The sequence below is a fragment of the Hesperophylax consimilis genome, chromosome 8 (assembly GCF_061612785.1).
Source record: "Hesperophylax consimilis isolate HC1 chromosome 8, BYU_Hcon_1.0, whole genome shotgun sequence".
Taxonomy (NCBI): Eukaryota; Metazoa; Arthropoda; class Insecta; order Trichoptera; family Limnephilidae; genus Hesperophylax; species Hesperophylax consimilis.
In genome coordinates, this window is record NC_142843.1 from 40,121,530 (window position 1) to 40,148,369 (window position 26,840).

At 36.8% G+C, this 26,840-nt stretch overlaps 1 protein-coding gene across 1 annotated transcript in view; it reads right to left on the minus strand.

Moving 5' to 3' along the window:
- LOC149422043 (ubiquitin-protein ligase E3B) overlaps positions 1 to 24,922 on the minus strand; it is a 29,952-nt gene extending 5,030 nt beyond the window's left edge. The window contains exons 1-17 of the mRNA XM_089634264.1: positions 24,524 to 24,922; positions 22,113 to 22,352; positions 19,407 to 19,659; positions 13,240 to 13,428; positions 12,868 to 13,056; positions 11,062 to 11,384; positions 10,025 to 10,149; positions 9,612 to 9,783; positions 8,918 to 9,045; positions 8,379 to 8,551; positions 7,804 to 8,086; positions 7,407 to 7,570; positions 5,743 to 5,889; positions 5,550 to 5,665; positions 3,793 to 3,922; positions 2,669 to 2,833; positions 1,574 to 1,685 (exon numbers count right to left, since the gene is read on the minus strand). Coding sequence (XP_089490390.1) covers positions 1,574 to 1,685; positions 2,669 to 2,833; positions 3,793 to 3,922; positions 5,550 to 5,665; positions 5,743 to 5,889; positions 7,407 to 7,570; positions 7,804 to 8,086; positions 8,379 to 8,551; positions 8,918 to 9,045; positions 9,612 to 9,783; positions 10,025 to 10,149; positions 11,062 to 11,384; positions 12,868 to 13,056; positions 13,240 to 13,428; positions 19,407 to 19,659; positions 22,113 to 22,352; positions 24,524 to 24,687 — 3,073 coding nt within the window. The 5' untranslated portion in view covers positions 24,688 to 24,922. The remainder of the gene's footprint in view (positions 1 to 1,573; positions 1,686 to 2,668; positions 2,834 to 3,792; positions 3,923 to 5,549; positions 5,666 to 5,742; positions 5,890 to 7,406; positions 7,571 to 7,803; positions 8,087 to 8,378; positions 8,552 to 8,917; positions 9,046 to 9,611; positions 9,784 to 10,024; positions 10,150 to 11,061; positions 11,385 to 12,867; positions 13,057 to 13,239; positions 13,429 to 19,406; positions 19,660 to 22,112; positions 22,353 to 24,523) is intronic.
- Positions 24,923 to 26,840: the final 1,918 nt, after the last annotated feature.

Genomic DNA, 26,840 nt, shown 5'->3' on the forward strand with positions numbered 1-26,840 from the left:
TCAGCTCTTTTCAAATTTGCCGAGTCCGTTCTAACGATCAGTTTTTTGAATTTAGGAATTTCATTTGACAATAGTGTATTGTACAACCAGGGTATGTTACGCTGCATCTTGTTTCGTGTATTAGAGAATTTATGTATTAGTACAAAATGTGTTTTAATATAAATATAATATTTAAACTCAAATTGTGCACAGAAATCAGAAGCTTTAATTTAATTGATATTTGTTTTTAAACATGATTATTCTTTCGTTAAGATTTTCATCATTATTCACGAAGTTTAAAGTAAAATGTTTGACAGATTGAGTACCATGTAAATATGTTCATAAACAAATCGTTATTTATTAAAAACGCTTGGTGCATAGATCAAATAATGTGATATAAAAATTGAAACGCAAACAGACCGGCGTTGATATTCAGTAATGTTTTATCTGCTTCGCAATATTTAATTTCGTTTATATAAACATCGCCATCGAAAGCGTAGGGAGTGTGGCGAACCCATCGCTCAGGGAGTGGAAACACAACCTGCAATAGCCATCTCAAGCTAAGGTGTGAGCTACCGTGCTCAGGCTGAATGACCTGGGGAACAGTGTTGCGAACGGTGCCTCTGAGAAACAGGGTCCAGGTAAACAGGTATTTAGACCTTACCCCAGCACTCGGGGCTCTGCTGGAGTGGACCTTCTATTTCCCTACATACTTGTGGGACGAAAATTGAAAACTCTTCGAAAACTCCTCTTCCCTTGTGAGGCTTTAAGGGAAGCAAGGAGGAGTGGAGAAGAGATCCTCTTCCCTCGTGGGGCCTTCAGGGAACCAAAGGGGAAGGGAGAGGAGAGACGAGGGTCTCTTCCCTTGCGGGGCCCACAAGGAACCAAGGAGGAGTGGACTCTTTCGTCTTGGGGCCTTCAGAGAACCAACGAGGAGTGGAATCTTCCCCCACGGGGCCTTCTGGGAACCAAGGAGGAGTGGAGAGGAGAGACAAGGCTCCCTTCCCTCGTGGGACCTTTAGGGAACCAAGGAGGAGTGGAGAGGATAGATGAGGCCACCTTTGTAAACTCTTTACTTTTGGGGCCTTCAGGGAACCAAGGGGGATTGGAGAGGAGAGATGAGACCTGGGAAGACACATTGTGGAACCAGAAGACACAGCCACATATCCAATGATAACCCTGGTGAACTTTATAAAAGGGACCGGGTGACTGTTAAAGGAATGAGGATTGGATGGGAGATAGCACAATGGGCCTATGGCCTAAGTGCTTACGGGAACTATATTTAAACCCTCTCCGCTCTATAAATAGTAAAATAAACTTTACACCAAAATCCATATATTGAGTTATTTATGATTAGTTAAGATATGGATACATAATTTGAGCAAGTTTTACATAAAGAATGATCATGCGAAATATATTTAATTACAGTTTTAAAAAGTATTATTGGTCGGCGAGACGAGATGAAAAAAAGTGGCGCGTGGAGGTGCAGCCTAAAGGATAAGACTAAGAATTACTTGTATGTTTTTGTAGATAACATTGTTTGACTTTAAGCCCTCGAATTGATAGTTGAAAGATAAAATGATGGATTGTTAACCTATGGTGTCTCCTGTATCCTCATCATCACCGACCTCCACACAGCGTATTGAAAACGGTGGCTCCAGGTGTGCAAATCCAAGCAGAGGAGGTTTGGAGCAAGAAGTTACAAACTGCAAAGGTAAAGAACCAATTATTATTCATAGGACAAAACAATAATATTGTTGTTATGTTGGATTCAAACGAGGACAAGACAATACTGTCTTGTCCCAGCTCCGGACCCATTGTCCGAGTGTGAACAGTAGTTTGAGAGACAGGAGAATAAATGAAGACATTGTCCCAGAGATAGACGGGAAAGCTATCTCCGCACGATAGTGTCTTACCTCACCACCGCGTCCGGCCGCGTTGTCCATGTGTAAACGCATTTGGACAAGACAGTAGGACAATAGCCAGTCGTTCTACGCATATGTATCTCGGCTCTCGGCGGTAAGATATCGTATTTCGGCTTAAAAATGTTGCATACATAAATGGAACACTACAATAAATCAATACAACTCGCTCGTAATGCGCATCGTCGTGTATCCATATTCACAGTGTTTGGCGATCAAACTATGGTAAAATTGTAGTATTGTTGCAATGTCCTGCCCTGCGTGGTCGAGGCAGTTCATGGAGCAGGGACAGTATTGTATTGTCTTCTGTATTGTCCCCGTGTGATCCCGACATAACTCCCGGTGTCTAATAACTTACTATAGTTGAGCTTGGACAGCCATTAGGCCAGTGTTAGCATGCGGTAGTAATAATTCTACTGAATCTCTGTATTATCGACAGCTCTACCTTACAACTATAAGTGCCATCTGTGAATAACACCTCAAACTAATATCTGGGATAACAAAAATATAATCTTCAAAAAATTAAAAATGACACTGATTGCCGATTTGATTACAATATCAAATAATGTGTCTGAGGCTCCAACAATTAGACGTGAGTGATCTTATAGTCTTCTCAGATAAACTATGAGACTGACACTGTTTATTTTCATTTCCAAAAAGCAAAACAAAAGTCATATTAATAAGATAGCCTTTTGCAGTAGTAAAATAGGTTAATATTAAGCCATAAAAAAGATACAGAAAATCTGATTGGAATAAACAGTACTTACTTTGAGGAACATGGACCTTTCTTCCTCGCTGAAGTCCTTGTGGAGCACGTCCCATAGCCAGGCAACTACGCGGTGAGAGTCATGGAAGCCCCCGTAGTACTGCGTGTTGCGCCGGAGGTCTCGCAGGTCCAACGGGGCCGTGTCACCACTTATAAGTCTCTGTACCTGTAGAACCAAATTAATTGCAGTCTATCAACAAATTATCGTCCTAGCACTTAGCATTATAATTATATGGAATATGGAAAAGATTTTTTGTATTTTTGAAATATACATTTTAAAGTAGCCATTTATTAGAAGTTAAATCAAAATAAAAACTATGAGGAAAAAATGAATACTTCAGCAATTTAAAAAATTATATATAAAAATGTTAACACATTGTAATCGGATCACGTATTAATACGTTTTTAGCAAATTGATGCATATACATTTCTAAATATAATAAAATAAAATGAAATAAAATAAATAATTTGCAAAAAGAATTATTGAAATCAAACAAATATTTTTGAAGTTATCGCAATTTTTCTAGAGGTCTACGTTAGCGCGAAATTACGCGAAAAATCACCCGTTACCAGCACTAGTACGCGGCCGAAAACTGCCCGATCACAATGTGTTAAGAAAAATTGAGTTATGCAATTCAATTTCCAATCTGCCAATATGTGAGATTCGTAAGTAACCTCGGATTTAAATCTACTATAAATTGTTTCAAAATCTGTGTTGCCATAGTATTGAAATTTTTTTTATCCATTTAATTAAATTTCCAGCATTTGTTGACGACATACCAGTTAGGCAGCCTGCAGATTTACTGAGACTTTAGTTGCGGCAACTATTTCATTGCAGTTGCATATTTAAATCGAGTGCGCGCACAAGAGAGACTTTATTTGCAGCAAATATTTCTATAAACTAGACATATATTTATAAATTATCACTTATGTATAAGTACTTAAGTACTTGGAGGAAATATGGTAGTACATATGTGTAAAGTTTGAATTCGGAACAGTTTCCACAGCTAAAAAGTCTCGTGTGTGCACACCTCCACATATTGTAATGGATATTTATGCCCGCAACTGTCTGTTGGATGGGTTAATGACAGTTAACAACAAAACCCCAATGTGGGCTGAACAAACCTCAGGTGTTGAGAAGAGAGAGAGCCACTCTGGATTGATGATAGAACGGAAGCCCTTTATAAAGGCCTGAGTCTGCTCCTTGATCTGAGTGTGCATTCTGAAGTGGGCCATCAGATGGATATAGTTTATCCTAGAAAAACAAGGTAATGACAAAAACTAAACAAATTCAATTGTTGTTTGTGCGGAAGTTTTTTTTGTGTCTCGGCCTCGAGCTGATATCTAAACATGGATCTTGGTAAGCTCCTTCCAGGAACATCACTAGATGTCATTAAATGTACAATTTGAACTGCAACAACACTAACTAACTAACTAACTAACCATCACGCCGTTTCGCAGGGGTAGGCAGAGAGGACGGACCGCCAAACAACTCAGTCTTGGCACACACTTCTTGCCTCATTCACATTCATACATCATCTCATACATACTCTTCTATTATTCTGACTCTTGACATGGCCCGACTCGAGTATCTGATTCACTTGATCGTGCCATGTCTTCCTCGGGCGTCCTCGACTTCTGCTACCATTCGCATTTGCATCATGTATCCTCCTTACACTCCTATCTTCGCTCATTCTATCTACATGCCCAAACCATCTAAGCGTCCCTTTCTTAATCTTACTCATTACGCTTACATCAGCCTTGCACTCTTTGCGGATCTCCACATTCCTCACACAATCAAACATGGTTTTACCACACATACGCCTCAGGGATCTCATTTCAACAGCATTTAATCTACTTTCATCCTTTCTTTGCCAGTTCCATGCCTCACTTCCATACATCAAGGTAGGTACCAGCACTCCGTTGTGGACTGCTAACTTCACTTCTTTGGACAATTTTTTGTTAGCGCCAACAGCACTCATATTTGTATACATATATGTAATGGTTGTGGCACTTGTGATCTCTAGAGTGTTTTCTGGCCCAGAATCAGAATCACAATAACCGCCGCAAGAAACGAATGGAATTGGAATTGCAAGGAACCGATGTTTCTACCTGTTCGTTACCTGGTTTTCCTGTTTCGCTATTAATGTATCGTAAAGGGACATTGTAAATTCAAAAGTGCACAAGGGAATAACAGGTAGAACATATAACAGACCAATATAAGAAAGTCGTGAGTAAACCATTTTCATGTTTCTGGTGGAGGTTAGGGTTTGAATGGCGCTCTAAAATTCTTCTTGCACAATCATACGTTCGCGGTTTCTTTTTTTAAATTAAATATCAGTCGACCTTTTCCATGTCGGATTGATTATAAATTTTACAATTTTTTTGTTCAAAGAACCTTAAATTGTAGATGGGATAATTTAAAAAGGACAATAAACACTGTTGCTTTAATAGCACCACAAGACAATATGTAATGTAATTTACATGGCCCGTGTAATTTTAATTTAACTTTAAACAAACTTTGGGAAAACAGACAGTTCTATGTATAAATATTTTAACATATTGCTTGTTTACTGGGTAGCATAAAACCAGTGAAGTTTCCTCATAAAAGTGTAGATAGGAAAGGGGTAATTCAAAACTATGAACTGACCACATGAACAATGTTGATTATGGGGCAAAGACTAATAATAATAATATTTGGATGATTTGTATAGCCCAATTTTTGTGCAAAATCACCTCAAGGGCGCTGTACAAATATATACATTATACATTTCTGCAATGATCTATGTTTTTACTAACGAGATAATATACAGTACAATACTTACCTGGTAGGTCACTTGAGATGACCACTTTAATGACTAAATAAACCCTGAATAACCTACTTATTTTCATTTGTTAGCGGTATAGCTCTTCCTCCAGGGATGAGTTCATGTGTCACAATGTCGCCTAATCGATCTTCATCTACTGAAAATGTCAATTCCAATGATGAAATCTCCCCCTGAAAACAAAAAATATTATAAATAATGACAAAAAGAAAAAGGGTTTCAGTAGAGAAAACCAAACAAGGCAATTCACCTGGTGATGCTTGATGTAAGTGAGACTTCTATAAAGTTCCTTGTCGAGGGAGGGGAGCTCATCAATCCAGCTATACAGGGCTTGCTGGGTCTGCCCTAGAACTTGACTGAGGAAGAAAGAGGCGAAAGGGACATCCACTACAATTCCCTGAAAATAATGTTAAAAAAAAGCACATAATACATTTAGTCTTGGTTATCTTCTTTTTTTTATTTTTTTTATTTGTTTTTGGGGTATTATGCCGTGTTGCGGTAACTCCTTATTTAGCCAACGTTTTGGACAGCATTGCAGTGTCCATCATCAGGGCAGATGTGTTATTTGAGGTTGTGTTAAAATGTGAGCTGATGTATGAGGTTGTGATACCGTGTTGCCAGCTCCAACCCTCTGAGCTAACATTAACGTATCATTTTTTTTTTATTTATTTAAAGTGGTTTTCTTCGTTTAGCTCTGGTGTATCCGTCAATTACCGGATACCAAGAACTATTAAGCTTAGCTCCATCGTCTCTATTAATGTTTACGGGATTTTTATGAATTTCAATGGCCTCCGTAATCAGCCGTGCTCTATAAGTTTTCGGTCTCCTCAGACTCTGCAATGACAATGGACACTGCAATGCTGTCCGAAACGTTGGCTAAAGAAGGAGTTAGCGCAACACGGCATAATACCCCAAAAACAAATAACAAAAATACTTTTGGCCGTGAAAATCTTAAATCATATTTGGTTATCTTCTAACTACAGTCCTATTTATTTGACAATACAAAATGAGTGTTTAGTTGTAAACATTAAAGAGCAGGTCAAACCAGCAAGGATAATAATGTATAAGACAAAAATGCAGGTGCAGGTGCATAAATAATATTATTTAGCAGGAAGATACAGTAGGTTTGCAGCGGGTGTGGGTACCGCCGCCCCGGTAGCCATTCATTGGATAACCAACACATCTGCCATAGGTCACCCCGAGTGGTTACATTTGGCTACATTTGGTGACTTAGCAGGGGTTCCTTGGTTCATGGGGTGCGGATTGTCTAGGTCTTGCATCTTCATTGGCGGTGGATGCATCTGCCCACCTACTGTGTGGCGGGTCAGATTTGGAGAGACTGGTTGAGGGAGATCTTTTTACCTCTCCACCAGGACTCCCTCGACGCATCGCCTTGCACCACAGTGGGAGGGATGAATTAAAATGTCTGTCACTCTTGAACACACTGACTCCCCAGATTCCTACCCACCCCTTATACCTTTTTCCTTCCCAGATATTCCTCTCCTTCCTTTCCTTAAAAAAACCCTCCCCACAGCATCCCCAAAGATGATATAGGCTTTGAGGGAAATTATTTTCCTCAGGGCCTCCTGTGTGGAGCTAATGAAAAATAAACGGTCACAAAGACTGCGATAGGCTGGCCATGTGGAAAGAATGCCAGATGTCAGGACACTGAAAATCATACTTGCCCCATTGGAAGCAACCCAGAGGCAGATCGAGAGAGAATCTGACTGCGTGGAAGAAGATTGATCTGAGAACCGAGGACCAGGGCAGATGGAGAACATTTATGAAGGAGTCCAAATACAACCCGGAGATGATGAAGACTTCCAACTGGCGGTAGAATCATGGGCAATATTGATGTAGATCTCTCATCGCAATCAATGTAAGTATGTAGAAATAGTAATGAATGCGTCTCACTTCATAGACCGCCTTGCCCAGCATGCGGCCTACAAACTCAAATAGCTGCAGGTGGGAGTCGTGCAGGGCAGCCGTGGGCGACGGGTAGAGACGGGACTCCGAGGTGGCCCGGAACAGGTCCAGCGTCGGGTCAAACACCAGCTTTATCGTCTCCTCCAAGAATTCTGAAAGTACAAAGTAATTTGGAACAATATAAGTAGTAAAACTTAAACGTGTCCAAATGCGCCTCCATCGAATTGGGTATCGGTGGCCTGCGTTGCCCTAAGACTAAAGGTGGGTTTAGTTTTTCAACTATGTATAAATTATGCATTAAACATTTTCAGTACATGAAATTTAGAGAAGCTTCAAAAGCCAGATATAAAAAAAATATATATTTATAAAATCATATTTGAGCCACCTTTAAAGACACCATCCTGATCGATACCCGCCTCATCCAATCCCTGCTCGTTGATAAAGCGCACCCGGATGACACCCTTTAGTGCGTGGGATGGCAACGCAGCCAGCTGACGGTAGCCGTCCTCCAGCACGCGGCGCCGGTGCACCGTGATTAGCGTGGGGCGCGCACTGGCGCATGCCTGCTCCGTCAGTCCCAGGACGGCCTTCTCGTTGGCCACGCTGCGTCGAAACAGTTGCACGCGTTCCGTGTGTGGGATTATGTGGGGCATCTTCATCATCAATAGCTAGAAATTGATTGATTAGTTAGTTAAGTTAATTAGTTCCAGGACTATACTTGGTTGGCTGGAAACAAAAACCGCAGCAGTAGGCATTAGAATCTGGAGGGAAACTAATTAAATAAACTACTTCAGTGGAAATTATTAAATAGCGTTAATTTTACTTGAGAGACGAACAATCTAATAATAAGTCACTATAGAAGTCAGTACTGCTGAAGTAAGAAGAGGAAGAAAGGTGCTGTACCTTTACAGCCAGCAAATTTTTGCAAGGAAAAAGAAAATCTTATTATTTAAAAAATACCTGAGGAGCCTTCTTTCCTTTGTCCAGATCAGCAATAAAGGGCCCCACACGCAGGTCCTTTGCCAGCCAGTGGCCCGGGGGCGTGTAGGAGCGCCGGCAGTCTCTTCGGTACAGGACTTGCAATAATCCATGCAGAGAGCCAAACAGACCAGAACAGGTTATCGTTTTCGTTTCTAAAATCACAAATGAATATTTCTTTTAGCCTACAGTAAGTAATGAATATCTCTTTTAGCCTATTACAATACCCTTCAGTAAGTAATGAAAACAAAACCCCAAGTTAAACTATGTTAACAATAAACCATACACTTTAGGAAATGTGTAAATTTTCAGACAGGTTGCTACGACTATTGTTTTGATGAAGGCATAATATAAAACTTTTAGCCAGGTTGCTCCGACTATTGTTTTGACATAGGTATAATATAAACTTTCAGCCAGGTTGCTATGACTACTGTTTTGACGTATAATATAAAACAATGCAACAAAAATTGCAGGAGGAAGGAAATGAAACATTACAATAATATAAAACTTGTTCACTTTACCTAACTCACCGAAGAGGTTTGCCAATACACCCTTGTACAGAAAAAGATTGAGGAAATTGGACATGCAAACAAAGTCAGTCAATTTGAAAGGTGATTGTTGTTCGTACATTTCCATATCATCAAGAATACTGCAAAAAAAAAAAACATGGCAAATTAAATAAACAATAAATTTACAAATAATTACTTTAAGGCAATGCACTACGTCGTGTAATATTTTAAATTGAGCCGCTATCAATAACAACCCTTACATAGATGGCGATAAGGTTTAAATTCCCGCTTAACACCATCCGCCTGTTTTGATTTATGCATGAAAAAAACATGGCCAAAAAGTGCCTTTTATTTTATTTTGTGGATGTTTAGGCATAAATATTTAATTTTTTTCCGATCATTTTATAAATAACTTAATTTGCCACATTATACAATAAAATCATAACCGAAAATGAGTTCGTAAGTAGGAGATTTTGAACTTTAAAGCTGTTTTCATAGGCCTATACATTATTTTTTCTGGGCTTATAAAAAGACTTCTATAAAAAATACTTGATTATTTCAAAGGTCAAGATGTATTCTACTCGCAGTATTTAATTTAAGTATCTGAAACATTTCTAGGCGACCAAATTTTCAAACCAAAAACACATGATTTTGCATTACTACGTATGGCATCGCCTTAATATGTAGTGTAGTTTTTAAGACTTACGTGACATAGTGAGTCATACAGTCTGAAAACAGAATGAGGATTTGGAATTCGGGAGCTGTCGTTTTGGTATTTATAGCCAACAAGTCCATGAATGATTTCAGACCACAATTGGACCCGAGGGAGCAGATAAAAGTCCAGAGGTAATAAAGAATCAGATCTTGGTTGCAGAGACCTATAATAAAGAAAGTTTTATTATATTTATATAACGCCACCAAAAGACTTACATAATGATATTTCTACCTTTGAATAAAATATAACAACTTATAATGGAAAACAGAGAGTGAGTTAAGAACATAGACTTTATTGTAGGAAAAGCAAAAATAACAATAAACAGTTATTTAAACAATTTCACTAGATTATGTATAAATAACGACAAATAGAATGAACCATATAGTTTTCGAAATAATAATTACCAGTAACAATGTCCAGTTTGAGTTGAGACATTGTAGTTAAAGCAGTTTGGTACATGGAACAAATTAGAGCTACATTTGTACATTCCGGAGATCCTAGTTTCCTGTAATTCTTTGATGAATTCGCCCTGTAAAAGAACTGTGTTAGTAAATAATGAAATCACTAAACATCACAGTTTATAAAAATTAATTTTACAAAAACCTAATGAGTGTTCCAAACAAAAAGTATATGTATTTTGATCACATTGAATTACATAAGACTAACTTAAATGCTGTGGAATTTTAGGTTCCCTACAGACCCTATATCTTGCAATAACATATTAACCCCTCAGGCCTCTGGTATATTCTGTCAGAAGCTCAGAATATTTCCGCCTTCAACAAAAATCCAAATAAATGGAATATTTCTGAAAGTATCCGAAAACTAAACACTGTTTTTTAAAGGTGAGCTAAAATTACTGATGACGAAAAAATAAAAATAAAACACACATATTTTATAAGATAAATGTATTTCAAATGTTATTGTCAACTCACTTTTATCATATAACAAAAATTGCGAAAGTTTCATAAATTTTTGTAAATTACTATCGGAACCTAAGGACGGGTTGTTTCGGAGAATCTGAACAATTCATCAAATTTCAACGTTCATTTTCAAGTTCTGTGAAAGATTTTTTCAAGTTCTGTTTTTATTTCAGTTTTGTCAAGCAACTAGCCTACAATGATATAAAAACAGAACTTGACTAATTCTTTCACAGAACCCGAAAATGAATGTTGAAATTTGATGAATTGTTCAGATTCTCCGAAACAACCCGTCCTTAGAGGTGTACATTTTTATTCATCTGTGGTTAATTTCTTGATTTGAATATAAGGTGTTAGGTTTTCTCTTTCTAACACCATTTAGATCATATCTCTCACCATGACGGTAAAGGAGATGCAACGATTTCTATGAGACCTATATGAGCTGTAAAAATAGTTCTATAAAGGTGGGTTTATTACCAGGTGACAATTTGAATAAATTAATATAACCTGTAAACTGAGCTTACCTATTTGTCCTGGCTTCAATCGCCCTTCTTACAAAGTTAACAGCCGCATTCGTTGAAGTTGTGGCAGTCTGCTGCTGCACAGGTGGCTGCGGCAGTGTCTCCATGCAGTGCTGCAGGGGCTCTGCCAATAGCCGCTTGAGCAATGCCGGGCCCCACAGACGGCCCAGCTGCCCCCGGGCCTTGGCGGCACCCCCGTGGCCCGAACCCCCCGGCCCTCCCGCGCTCCCCACCACCCAGCCCAGCACCGGGTGCCAACTACTGAGCTGGGACTGCTTTCCTACCACGAGCTGCTGGCACCATTCCAGGAAACGGGTCACTACAACCTGGGGATTAAAAATAATTAGCTAACATGTTATTTAACCAGTGTAAAATTCTGTCGATGGGCTGGATGGAATACCAGATAACAAGTGCCCTAGTGAAGACAGTCTAGAGGCAAACCGAGGAAGAGGTGGAGTGACCATTTGGAAGGAATACCAGATAACAAGTGCCCCAGTAAAGACAGTCTAGAGGCAAACCGAGGAAGAGGTGGAGTGACCATTTGGAAGGAATGCCAGATAACAAGTGCCCCAGTAAAGACAGTCTAGAGGCAAACCGAGGAAGAGGTGGAGTGACCATTTGGAAGGAATGCCAGATAACAAGTGCCCCAGTAAAGACAGTCTAGAGGCAAACCGAGGAAGAGGTGGAGTGACCATTTGGAAGGAATGCCAGATAACAAGTGCCCCAGTAAAGACAGTCTAGAGGCAAACCGAGGAAGAGGTGGAGTGACCATTTGGAAGGAATGCCAGATAACAAGTGCCCCAGTAAAGACAGTCTAGAGGCAAACCGAGGAAGAGGTGGAGTGACCATTTGGAAGGAATGCCAGATAACAAGTGCCCCAGTAAAGACAGTCTAGAGGCAAACCGAGGAAGAGGTGGAGTGACCATTTGGAAGGAATGCCAGATAACAAGTGCCCCAGTAAAGACAGTCTAGAGGCAAACCGAGGAAGAGGTGGAGTGACCATTTGGAAGGAATGCCAGATAACAAGTGCCCCAGTAAAGACAGTCTAGAGGCAAACCGAGGAAGAGGTGGAGTGACCATTTGGAAGGAATGCCAGATAACAAGTGCCCCAGTAAAGACAGTCTAGAGGCAAACCGAGGAAGAGGTGGAGTGACCATTTGGAAGGAATGCCAGATAACAAGTGCCCCAGTAAAGACAGTCTAGAGGCAAACCGAGGAAGAGGTGGAGTGACCATTTGGAAGGAATGCCAGATAACAAGTGCCCCAGTAAAGACAGTCTAGAGGCAAACCGAGGAAGAGGTGGAGTGACCATTTGGAAGGAATGCCAGATAACAAGTGCCCCAGTAAAGACAGTCTAGAGGCAAACCGAGGAAGAGGTGGAGTGACCATTTGGAAGGAATGCCAGATAACAAGTGCCCCAGTAAAGACAGTCTAGAGGCAAACCGAGGAAGAGGTGGAGTGACCATTTGGAAGGAATGCCAGATAACAAGTGCCCCAGTAAAGACAGTCTAGAGGCAAACCGAGGAAGAGGTGGAGTGACCATTTGGAAGGAATGCCAGATAACAAGTGCCCCAGTAAAGACAGTCTAGAGGCAAACCGAGGAAGAGGTGGAGTGACCATTTGGAAGGAATGCCAGATAACAAGTGCCCCAGTAAATACAGTCTAGAGGCAAACCGAGGAAGAGGTGGAGTGACCATATGGAAGAAGATTGGAGCAGGTTAGGAAGGTTAGAAGATTGGAGATATAACTAGGAAGAAGATCAAATCCCGCCTTGAGATGTGATTGAAATTGAAATAAAATATAAGCTTACCACAAATGAGGGGAAATATATATCGCCGGACGTTCTCTCGTCCATACTGGCGAGGTGCACAATGTTAGCCAGGAGACACAGGGCTAGGTTTCCTTCTAGCGTGTTGAACACTATGCGCAGGTTCTGATCGGTGCTCAGAAACTCAACACTCTTGTCCAACATTGCATGGGACTTGTAAGCTGCCAGGCACTGGAAAAATATAAAGAAACCTCTCAAACAGAGCAGAGACTACACATCATTATTTTGCACTAATTTGAAACAATGTCAGGATAAAATAACTGCAATATTTTCCCCTTATTTAAAAAAAAGGTGAATTTAAAGATAAACATGTGCATTTATTTTGCTAAGATATAAGAAAAATATCAGTGTTACCTCTGGTGCTATCAGCTCCAAGTGGTGGACAAGACCAGGAACTGAGAGTATTTGGATGATGTACATTGTGAAAAGTTTCTCCGAGAACTGGGATGAAATCAGTGGCCTCATGGATAGGGTTATGATGGCCGTCAGAGAGACGTTTTTTAAGGCAACCCTTTCTCGACACAAACCACGTACTAGCAGAGACTGTAAAAATTAAGAACACAATTACATATATATAGATGAATAGATTATGATAGAAATTTTAAAAAAAATAATCAATCATACCCATTCTGTGACCGGGCAAAAGGTCAAATGTCTATCTCTTCCAAGAGCGCTAAACTATTCTGCTCCATGCAATAATATAAATTACTAGCTGACGGTGTACCTGATGTTGCTGGGGGTTATCCTTAGGAGTTAGACATATACCATCGCCGAATTTCTGTTGGCATTTTAAAGAATTGTATTCTTGCCTTCATTGGCAAGATATACAATTCCGTAGTACATTATCTCATTAGGTTTAGCCAGCGATAGCAACATAACTGCCCGAAATATTTTTTTTTACGACTTGATTACAAAACATATAATTTTCTCTGCTTTCTATAAATATAACATGCATGTATTATAAATATATATATATCCGGGAGAAATTCTTTAAATGAGAGTGAAAACCCTATCAAAATCCATTGCGTAGTTTATCAGTAATAATTTTTTTTATTTATGGTCTATTTAATTATATATATATATTTTTTTTTTTTTTAAACTTCCGATTTAGTTGTCCGGGTTAAGTCTTCCCCAAAGGAAAAACTTAACCCTTCCACTCACTTTTCCACAAATGATCAGCTAGTCAATCAACACTATGTAAGTGCATTATATAAGTAAAATAAATACAAAACAATACAAGAACAACAACACGTCAAATCACCAGATATCAAATGGAAAAAAAAATTCACCGTCTCCAGATATTTTCATATCAGAGGGTTCGGCTCGGTAGAACTTCTAACAGGGCCTATAAATCCTACTGATCCCTCAACATAAATATTTAAAAAATCTTTTGTTATCCTACATGTATTCAAAATGACCGACTTTTGCATCTTTATATATAAATTTTTTGATAGATCTAATACGCCTAAATTTTTAATTAGAGAGCTAGGTATAATGCCAGTAGCCGAAATAACGAATGGTAATATTTTTATAGTCTGAGAATGCCAAATTCTTTTTATTTCGTTTCCTAAATCTGTGTATTTTCTTATTTTTTCACTAACAGATTTTTGAATATTACAGGAATTTGGAATAGCAACATCAATGATATAAGTAATTTTTTTAATTTTGTCATGTAAAACTATATCGGGTCTATTATGACTAATCGCTCGGTCTGTTAGTATAGTTTTATCATAATATATTTTATAAAATTCGTTTTCTAAAAATGAATTTGGTTCGTATTCATAATATGGTACTACATTACGGCAGTCAATCAAGTTATGTTTAATTACCAAATTTTGGTGAATTATTTTTAAAACTTGATTGTGCCTAAATGTATACTCGGACGGTGCTAATATAGAACATCCCGATATAATATGTTCTATAGTTTCCGGAAAGGCCAAACATTTTCTACACAAATCATCAATTTGATTTGTATCTTTGATTATATGCTTTCTATAATTTTTAGTATTAATGACTCTATCCTGAATTGCAAGCATAAATCCTTCTATTTCTGCGCTCAACTCTCCAATACTCAACCATTTGTTTGACTTAATTTTGTCAACATACGTTTGGTTGAGATAATTGAAGTGTTTTGCGTGTAAAATTTTATTTGACCAGGAATCTAATAATTCCTGGTTGGGATTTATAAAAATGTTGGCATTCTCATCGTATAAATTTAAAGGTGTAATATTTCTATCTGCCTTGCAAATTATTTTGTGCATTTCTGAGCTATGAGCTTTCCTATGGAAAAAAGTTCTTAGCATTTCTACCTGATTATGTTTCAAAGAAGTTATTTTGACTATACCTCTACCTCCTAAATTTCTTGGTAAATTAACTCGTTCTATAGCTGAATTTGGATGATGGCAATTAAACTTTGTTAGCGTAGTTCTAATTAATCTTTCTAAGTTATCTAAATCTGTATTTATAATTTCACGCCTGGCTAGGCTTTTACTATTACTTTTACTATTTAGAAGAACTAAGCGCACAAACAGATAGATGTGGATGGCGACTTTATTTTATACTATTTAAAGATTCATTAACTGCTTTAATGCCAAGATATCCGTAGCAGATATCTGACGTACTGTACCGTTGCGTGCCAGTGTATCTGTAGCGGATATGCTGGTAGCTCACCGCATTCGCCTCAATTGTATGGTATTTTATTTATTTATTTATTGTAAGAAACAAACAGCAATTTTATACAGGATAAGTTATACAAGAGGTTAAATATGAGGTAAGCCAAAATAGTTTCTTATGCTAATGTTGGTTAATGTGATATAATACAAAATTGTAATTGGTTATAACCATTAACTGAAAATGAATTTAACAAAAAAATAAAAATCATATAAATATATTAGAAGGAAGAAGGAATAGGAAAGGGCAAGAGGTAGGGGAAGATGGGATGGGGACAGGAGACGCTCATGTTGTACCTTTTCTATAACTGTGCATTAATTTAATTAACATTTGTGGTCGTGCGCTTGACTTCGTTTCGGTATTTCACAAAAGTATTATTAAGAATATCGATATTGTTAAATTGCGTGTTATATTGCGCGCATATACGGGGGATTGGAGAATTTTTTCTAAGGTTGGTTCTGCACGCGGGCAAATGAAAAAAATGGTTTTGTCTGGTTGGTCTTGTAGGTATGTGAATTCTTAAATAATTTACGAGTTCAGGAGAGTCCAGGCCGTTTTTCAGAATTTTGTATAAAAATATTTGATCAGATATTAATCTACGTGTTTGAAGTGGAGTAAAGTTGTGAAATTTTAAGGATTCGGTGTTATTTGCAAAGAGTAATTTAAATTTATAATTTATGTGTTTAAAAAATTTGTTTTGCACACTTTCGATTCTGTCAATATGGCATTGGTAGAACGGTGCCCAAATTAGTGTGCAGTATTCTAAGTGGGGGCGGATATACGTGGTGTAAAGGGAATACATGGTTTTAATATTGCGAAAAGGTTTAGATATGCGAATTATAAATCCCAACATTTTATTGGCTTTGTTGATTACTTCGTTAATGTGTTTGATAAAATTTAGTTTTACATCCAGTACTACCCCAAGGTCACGGATTGATTCTATTTCATTGATATGTGTATCATGAAAGTTATAATTAAAATAAATTTTATTTTTGTTGCGCGTAAAAGATAATTTGTTGCACTTAGAAATGTTTATGATTAATTTGTTTAATTTACAGTATGCAAAAAGACGATTTAGGTCTTCTTGAAGTTTTATGCAGTCATTGATAGATTTGATTACTAAGTATATTTTTTTGTCATCTGCATATGTAAGGTAGTTAGCATGTAAAAAACATTTATAAATATCAAATATATATACATTAAACAGTAATGGTCCCAGATGGGAACCCTGCGGTACGCCAGAGGGCACAGTTAAGAAACTAGACTTAGTTCCCTCAACTGATACGCACTGTAGTCTTTTCTGCAGATATGAAGTTAGCCACCTAAGTCGCCATGGATTCCTAATTGGTGTAATTTTTTAATGAGGATAGAGTGGTTAACTTTATCGAAAGCTTTCGAGTAATCTGTGTAGATAACATCTACTTGGTGTCCATTATCCATATTGCTTGTTAAGTATTCAGTAAAGTTGACTAAGTTTGTTATTACTGACCTTTTTTGTAAAAAACCATGTTGTTGATTTTGTATGCTGCGGACAATAGTTATATAAATTTGATCGTACACAATACGCTCAAAGAGTTTACTAAATACTGTGAGTATTGAGATTGGGTGATAGTTTGCAATGTTACTTTTTGAACCAGTTTTATGGATGGGGATTATAATGGCTTCTTTGAAATTTGTAGGAAATATTCCTTTTTTTAAAGACATGTTAAATAAGTTAGTTAAAGGAAATGCAAGATTTTTGGCACATTTTGAGATAAAATATGGCGAGATACCATCACTGCCCGCACCCTTTGTAACATCCAATTCATTCAAGTATTTATTGACCAATGAGTTGTTTATTTGTACGTCCCCGATCGGGTTATCATTATTAACGCAGGTAGAATTATCTATATTACTGGGATCATCCGTGCCCTCATCGCTTACGTAAGTAGATTGGAAGTGTTTACAGAACAGTTGGCACACTTGATGAGCACTGGTGCCTGACTCGTCTGTTAGGTTCATGATTTGTGGTATGCCATTTGTCCTATTTTTGTTCGTAGCGTAATTCCAGAGACTTTTATTGTTAGTTGGAATACTAGACTCAACTGAATTTATATATTGGGTGTAACAATGTTTCTGTAAGTGTTTTTGTTGTATTCGTTTGATAGAAAACTCTATGTAATCTACTGGATTATTATTTGATTTCCATTTTTTGTGTAGTCTTTGTTTCTCATTTATGATTTTGATTAGGGGAGGTGAGTACCAGTTGGGAAATTTTTTCTTTTTGATGAAACGTTTAGGGACAAACTGGTTAATGGTGTCATTTAAATGTCATAAAAAGTATAAATTACTTCGTCAACGTCAGCATTATCGTGAGTAAAAGACCAGTCTGTTTTAGACAGGTGTTGGTTTATTAAATCATAATCAGCTTTATCATACCGATAAATTTCTTTTGGTGGAGCATTGATAGTTGGGAGTGTGTCTAATTGTAGTTTGATTTTGAGCGATGGATGGTGTAAATCCTCTTTGACAAGAGGGTTGTATGCTTGAGATACAAGGCATTCCTCATTACAGATAACTAAATCTAGTATACGTTTTTTGGCATTTTTGATGGAATTGTATTGGTTCAGTTCAGAGTAATGGAATGTGTCAGTAAGTAAGGAAGTAATTGAATTTAAATTTTCAGGTGTTAAGTGTGAATTTTTATCTTGTGGTTTCCATGTTATGGTGGGCATATTAAAGTCTCCAATTACGAGAATGCAAGAGAGAAGCAAGCAAACAAAGGAATGAACTGAGAGCATTTTCATATCCATGTTCCTGTGGTAAGTATAGACAAGAAACATGGATGGTACGTTTTGAAGTATAGTTAGACGGGGGAATAGTTACCCAGATGCATTCAGCATTACAGACCAAGTCTTCGCGAGGGTATGCGTTAAGATTGTTATGAGTTATGATCATGACTCCACCCCCTCGACGAGAATCTGATTGAGTATTAATGCTATTAATTGTAATGTTATTTGTCCTATCCCGTCTAAAAATACTGTAAAATTCAGTTGGTGCCAGTTCCGGATCTAAAATAGAATCATTAAGCCAAGACTCAGATATACCGAAAATGAAGCAATCGTCATTCAAAAGAATATTATTGTGAAAAATCTCAGTTTTAGTTCGTAGTCCTCTACAGTTTTGGTATATAATATTTAACATTGTAATTTAGTTGAGTAATAGTTGGGTACAATTTGGTTATAATATATGAGTATAACTGAAGAGTAGTGTATTATGAATGACATGTACGATATTAAATTGATAGAATAATGTACAAAAGTGAGCATCAAGTACAGGGGGAGGGGGGATAGCGAGATAAAGATGGGTAAGGAGAGTGTAGGAGTGTATTTTCTATATTGGGTAATATATACATTCCTTATTGTAAATATACTAAAATTAAAATTTTGAACCTTTAAATATGCTCCTAGCATACTAAGATATATTTTATTCTCTTGGCAAGAAATAATAAATTATAATTTTATTCTAGCTTATCATTTCGTTACTTGCATACATTTATTTTATCTCTGAAAAAGCATGTCGCAAATTCCGTGTCAAATGTCATAATTCCGATTTTCAAAAGTCATAGTAGTGTAATTATTTACACTAAAGCCTCGTATGACTTACTTTTATTGTGAAGAACGCTTATTTATCTAATTAATTTTAATATTTTTAGTAAGAAAGAAAAAACATTTCTCCGAATATAAGTAACTGTCCTGTAAACTTCAAATGATACATATATAAAGAACTTGTTTGGTAAGAGGGTATAATTTACATAAATATTATTTTGCAAAAAACAAGTAAGTTAATGAATAATAGCAGTGAATAGTAACCTTTAAAACAAGGTAGTACCCTCGGTGGAATAAAGCTCCCATGATGTTGGCACACAACTGCGTCATCCCAGGCCTTAGTTTTTCTAGATGTTTCAACTTAGTGATGGCCCAAGTGCTGGGAGCCGTGAAAGCCACCAACGTATGAAGATGCAGTAGGATTATTTGCATATCCGTGGGAGATTCTGGCCTCAATATGTCCAAATACTGGCAACATTTGTATAAAAGCTCCTTTATGTGAGTTATCCAGGCAATACTGAAAATAAATACAATTAAATAAACATTATTATACAAGAAGTATAAACAACTGCATTTGCTTACAGAATAATCTTTAAACCTTACACAACTGGTTTAGCATTAATAAATTGCAACTCAATTTAATTAAATGTCAAACTATTAGATTAAATAAAACCAAAAACCCAATCATATTATCAATACTCACTTAGTGATACTCAACTCATTTTAGCCAATGAAATAAATGATTTGGGGATAGTCTTTGATTATAAATTCTCTGTCAAATATAAATATTATTATGAACAAAGCAATGAAAATATCGGTTTCATAATGAGAATTGCCAAAGATTTTTGTATACATTATTAGACCGGAGCCAAATAGAGTACATATAACTAACCTATTTGGTCACAGCATTATAAGGTTTACCCAGATTCTATTGAAAAAATACAGCACAAATTTTTAAGACATAAATTATAAACTTAATATGTACTCCTATTGAAAATATAAACTATCTGACAGCAGATTGGTATCTGATGTCATTTTTCTTTTTAAATCATCAATTCCCTTATTGACAGCCCTGCATTGTTGCAACTGATTTCATTTCACGTTCCTAATAGAGTCACACAAGTTAAAAATATCTTTCACTGCAACAATAATAAACCACTGGAGCGATTGGTGTTGTATATGTACATTGACTGTAGTAATGTGGAAACATATAAAACTGCTTACTGCAGTTTAAAGCCAATGAATCCACCTAGATTTCGATTGAGTTTGATTTCACCGTTTATCCCCTATTTTTAGGTTCTATAAATTTGGCACATTATGACAAGCGGTCGCTCAAAACGTCTTTGCAAACTTGGCATAGTATGCCAAAAATCACTAGAGTGGATAGTTGTTTCGGTAAAATGTTTTGGTAAATATTCGGGATCGCTGGCCACGTTTAATATGATTTATTTAGGTATTACTATTTTATTTTACCTAACCTAACCTATACTAACACAACATATCCTAACCTAACCTATCCCCACCTAACATATCCTAACCTAACCTAACCTATCCCCACCTAACATATACTGACCTAACCTAACCTATAATAGCCTAGCATTAAAAAAAAACTTTATTTATAAAACATGCATAAATACCTTTATTTTATTTTCAGAGTTCGGCCAAAATAGTACCTACTTAATTTGCATAAAGTAAATGGTAACTCTAGCCACTCGTATGGTATCAAAAATACCAACATAAGAATATGTCGCCAACAGAAATTATTTTATTTTTAAATAAAATACTTTGTTTAATAACCACGGGTTTCTTTATTAATTTTCACATCTACCGGTTTCGCTTCAGTCAAGCTTCATCAGGATGTTAATTAAAATCTTGCTTACTTAAAATTTTTTTAATTAACATCCTGATGAAGCTTGACTGAAGCGAAACCGGTAGATCTGAAAATTAACAAAAAACCCGTGGTTATTAAACAAAGTATCTTATTTAAATATAGAATGTCTAATCACAAAGTAATTGCTTCCTACGAAAAAAAAAAAAAAAAATTATGTTGGCTGTCATTCCTTACAACAAAAGCGAATTTTCATTTTACGTAATTAAAATTTCCCAAATGCAGTCAGTTTCCTTTCATAGTAATTAAGGTGAATCAAAAGGTTTTTTTTTAAGTTGTTTTGAGCGTGGCCAGCGATCCCGAATAGTTACCAATCTTTTATTTTGTATTTAAAGATATTTGTACCATAGACAAATAAATAATTAATTCAGATAAGAGGATCTGAGACTTGACTGAAGTTCATTTAAATATATCTATATAGGTACAGCGCCACAAATAAGTTATAACAAAAATAGAATCAGCTGACGGAAGGCAAAAATTTTGCATCGGCACTCAAAGAGTTAATAATCACACAGCTTGCTTTTAGTCTTTCACTAACTTGCGTTTCAATAAATTAGTCATTTACTTCTTTTTCACAACATAAGTATTATGTTTAGTAAAAATAATTGGTTGGCATAATAGGAGAAACTAATCAAACTGTATTAAATGACAATCTCTTTAAAATGATTCTACCGTACTGTTATCTGGAGCTATTCGAAAACGAAGTTGGGTAAGGTTAGGTTAGGTTAAGGTTATCCTAGATTAAGGACGGGTTGTTTCGGAAAATTTGAACAATTCATCAAACTTCAACGTTTATTTTCGGGTTCTGTGAAAGTCATATTCAAGTTCTGTTATTACATTATTATAGGCTATTTTCTTGACAGAACTGAAATAAAACAGAATTTGAAAAAATCTTTCGAGGAACTTGAAAATCAACGTTGAAATTTGATGAATTGTTCAAATTCTCCGAAACAACCCGTCCTAAGTTTTATGAACTGTTGTTCAAAAAAATCAATAAAAATTTTCAATTTTGACTTTTTCAAATGATTCCAAAATAGCAACAAAAAGCTAATGAAATTGTAAATGTTTCCAAATGTAAGTACCTGTGTTCTTTGACCAAGAAAACTCCCACATAGGACAGTTTGACAGACTCGGACTGCAGACTGGCGAGGATGTACCGACAGAGGCGTTCAATGCGCTGTTTGTCCCGCTCAAACTTGTAAATCAGGAATAGTCTCCGTGCCGTGCGGTAGACCTCGACAGCTGGGATCAGGTCGCTGGAGAGGATCACACACTCCTCTTCATCACTCGGACTGGGCGGGAATGTCTTGTCAAACTCCTCGCTAAATTCGTTTAAAAAACTAATTATTGACATGTTTGATAAAATAGGTTTGTGTCATGTTTTACACAAATAAACAACAAGTGTAGTCAATTTTGAAACAATTCTAAAAAGATATTGATGTACCTTTCGTAAAATACTATGTTGTCTGCAAGTCTATATTTTACGGAACATACAGGGTGTATCGGCACGTACCCGACAAACTTTAACCAGCTTTTCCTTAGAACATTTGGAGTAAAAAATGTTATGGGCACTTTGCTGTCCGGTAACATTTTTTTTCAATTAAAAACAAAAAATGATAAAAAATCCACACTCTGTCACTGTCATTGGCATTGCTTCTCGTGTTCAACAGCTGTTATTAGCAAGTGTATCAAAAAGCGTGTTCGCTCTTTCATACACACTAAATAATAATAGCTAAAAATGAGACGAATGGTACCATACCATTTCGTTGTGATCGTAAAAGCGCGCTAATGTATGTACGTACGTATATTATTCAACAAAACTCGAATAAAATATTGCAAGGTGGGTTTTCAAACTTTGACAAAGGATAAAAGAGTGGTGACATGTGGTGAAAATATGAATAGTAAATTTTTTATTAAAAAAAATGTTAACGGACAGCAAAGTGCCCATAACATTTTTTACTCCAAATGTGCTAAGGAATAGCTGGTTAAAGTTTGTCGGGTACGTGCCGATACACCCTGTATAGAGATTTTTTTCTTAAGAGAGTAGTTGTCAAAAACAAATAAAAAATTTGCTCCTGCACAGGTAAAGATTTGCAGATAGAGAAATTGCATTAAAAGAAAAGGTATATGCTGACTACGTGTGCCTAGTAAAATTTAACACTTTCCCGACATAATTACTAATTCCTGATGATCTCAAACTGTGCCCGTGGTATTGTTCTCAGGCGCAAAGCTTTCACTTAGAACAAATTTCACTTCGTTTCATTTTTACACTCAAAATAAATATGACATATTTATCAAAATATCCCACTTCGCGGCCATTTTACATCGTACTTTTGGCCGGGAACTTGATGGGAGTCGCTATATGCACAGCGACTAATCGACAGGGGGCGTGGCCAACATATCCGAGCATACCCGAAGTGAAGTATAGGTATAAAAGGGACACTTCTTTTGAATCACAAACCACGTTACACAAACTTAGCGTAGCCGCTAAACTAATTGAAAACTGGGATGTTTTTCTTGCCTGGACGCGAGCAGGCGGTATTAAGGGGACACTTTCTTTTGAATCACAAACCATGTTACACAAACATAGCGTAGCCGCTAAACTAATTGAAAACTGGGATGTTTTTCTTGCCTTGACGCGAGCAGGCGGTATTAAGGGTACACTTTCTTTTGAATCACAAACCATGTTACACAAACCTAGCGTAGCCGCTAAACTAATTGAAAACTGGGATGTTTTTCTTACCTTGACGCGAGCAGGCGGTATTAAGGGGACACTTTCTTTTGAATCACAAACCATGTTACACAAACCTAGCGTAGCCGCTAAACTAATTGAAAACTGGGATGTTTTTCTTGCCTTGACGCGAGCAGGCGCTATAAAGGGGGCACTTTCTTTTGTATCACAAACCATGTTACACAAACGTTTTAAAAAGGTTTGTTTACATTATATTATTACAACGCCATTTCTGACGTTTCGTTTCACCGCCCACCGCGTTTCACTGATTTTGCAACTCGGAACACCTCGGGTATGCTCGGATATGTTGGCCACGCCCCCTGTCGACTAGTCGCTGTGCATATAGCGAAATCAACATGGCCGCTTATAATTTGTTTATAAATGTCGATCTCAAACTATTTTCTGTTTTTTCCATGTTTTTCCTTTATTATTTCAACTAAAATGAAGCATAATACGTTTGCCCCAAGGTAAGTTCATAATTACTTCTCATCCCGTCGAGATTTGGCTTTAATTTGACAATTTTAGCGCAAAAACAGTGTAGGCACTGATAGACAGCATGTTCCAAAGAAAAAAACTAATTTTGCTAGAATCATATCTAGACTGGAAGGCAATTTCGAGATTCAGTACTTACCAAATAGAACAACGAACAATTTTTCTTCAAACAAAAGTAATTTATCCACGTCAAATAATATCCTGCAAAATTTAAATACAATAGCAAGAAATTTAAAAAAAAAACACTAAGATAAAGAGAAAAACACATACTGAATTCTTCTTGTGAATTTTATTCTGCAAATCCAACCCCTGACCACTGCTTGTAATTTTGTTGCGCATATTTCTTTCTTCTTTTCCATTTGTCGTTCCTCCCGGGCGGCTTTGGTGCGCTCGAGGAACGTATCCTTCTCGGTCATGGTGACTTTTCCAAACATCTTCGGTTGGGTGTATTGGGGTGTATCTTCCCTTTGTAATGTCAACAAAACGAAATCTCTGTTGTGACTATTGACACACGTCAAACATCCCAATCTGCACAATCCCGTGACGTAGATACCGTACAAGTGTTTTTATAATTAGGTTTTTTGACTAATTATATTTTTTCACAAAACTAAATATTTAATCAGGTATTACGTACATTCAGATCTTTACGAGCAATTGCAACCAAATACATTTTAATTTTCGTTTGACAGCTGTCTAAAATCCATAGATAAAATGATTGTTTAAAAATATAATTTATTCATGCAGCTGGTTGTGGGGTATTATTGAACATTATTTTTATAGGACATTGTTACAACTATACTTAGGGGAGTCTAATCATAAGTCTAATATTAACACTAAGCATGTAAAAGAAAAGGAGGAACGAGTAAAAAAAAAGAAGTTACTTAGTTACATACAATATTAAACATTTATTAAAAAAAAGTGTAAAGTTATGGGTTACTTTAAATCTAGGCTTAATAGGTACTATTCTTATTTCTAATTCTTAAAATTAATTCTCCTTTTCCTTACTTCTAATTTATTGTTCATTCGAAGTCTTTAAAAATTTGTTTCGCGTGACGAAATAAACATACAAAAATTGTTCAGGCACTTCCCTTTTCGATGATTCTGGATTAATCACGTGCGTACTTATTACTGATAACACACGCGGCAAGTTGGGCTGGTTCCGAAGGGCGGAATCAGTGTATTGTTGAAAGTAGGGCGGTCACTCCCAGTTCAGCCTGGGCCAAGGCTCCGAAGGACGGAGTCGGCAGGCAGCGACTCCTGAGAGGGCAGCTTCCTGGGCGGAAGTCTGGTGACCACTCTGGCTTCCTGGGCGGTAGTTCGCGGGGTTACGGTAAGAGCCTCGGCGACCGCTCCAAGGGGGAGAGCAGGAGGTTCCTCGGCGGAGGTGAGATGGTAACATTCTCGTTCTGAATCATCTCGGTCTTATATATATCATCATCTCAGAATAGCTAAACTAAATAAATGTTTTTCACAATAAAAAGTAAAGAAAACACACAATAAACTACACGAACTGTGCATTAGGCGTATGCTAATGACGTAGTAGTCACTTTGTTATTATTTTTAAATGGCTGCCCCTTACGAAAAGAAAAGCAAGAACTCTTATCACATAATTTTGTTGCCAATCGAATAAGATTTGTTTTACAAACATTTTCCATGATACAAAATCCCGTGAAAAGAAAATATGATTTGAATGTGCCTATCGGCCACGGCGGCGTTTAACGGATACAATGTTTTTGTGCCCAATAGACACTTCCAGCACTCAAAGAGTTAATGGTCTCCTGTATCCAGAGGACTATCAAGGGGTATTGGAATCCCAAGGAAGATTGGAATTGGGTGGACCCAGGCATAAATACTGCATTACCTAATAATAAACAATATACCTACTTTAATTAATTTTTGAGAGGGTCAGGGCACTATTTTCTTCTTGCTCTGAATAGGAGGGTGCATGTTGCATGTATCGTCTATAGCCAGCAGAGCCATGCCAAGTTACCCTGATGTGCAATGACACCACATAATTGCAACAGGACCACCACTCTGTATTCTATGTTGTGTCGGTCATCCACAATGCCTGAGCGAGTATTATCACGACTTCCGAGTATAATCTAAGACGTATGCCATATTCCAGTATGGGTTTGGGAATCATTCATCATATGTTTTGGAATCTATGAAAAAGGTTATCAACTAAATAAAACACTGAAATTTATTGAATAAGTATAATACCATAATGTTGCTGTATAAAAAAAGTAACATTAGAGCAAAAATTTGATTGTAACAACATTGATTGTAAGGCAGTAAGTATTAAATGAACTATAACATTTTATTAACTAATTTACCTTAATATTTAATTGCTGTTTCAAAGACACTTTGGCGAATTTCAAAAATGTAAGTATTAATATCTGTAAATTAGGTAAGTACATAGTATATTGTCAGTGTAAGTCCAATAACGCGGGACAACCATTTCTAAAAATCAAGTACAAGCAGTCTATTGATCAATTTCTAAATTTGAAAACACCAATCAATGGGGTTTGTGCTGTTCAACTGAAAGTACTAAAAAATCTTATTTTTAAATTAATGGCTCATACGCGGT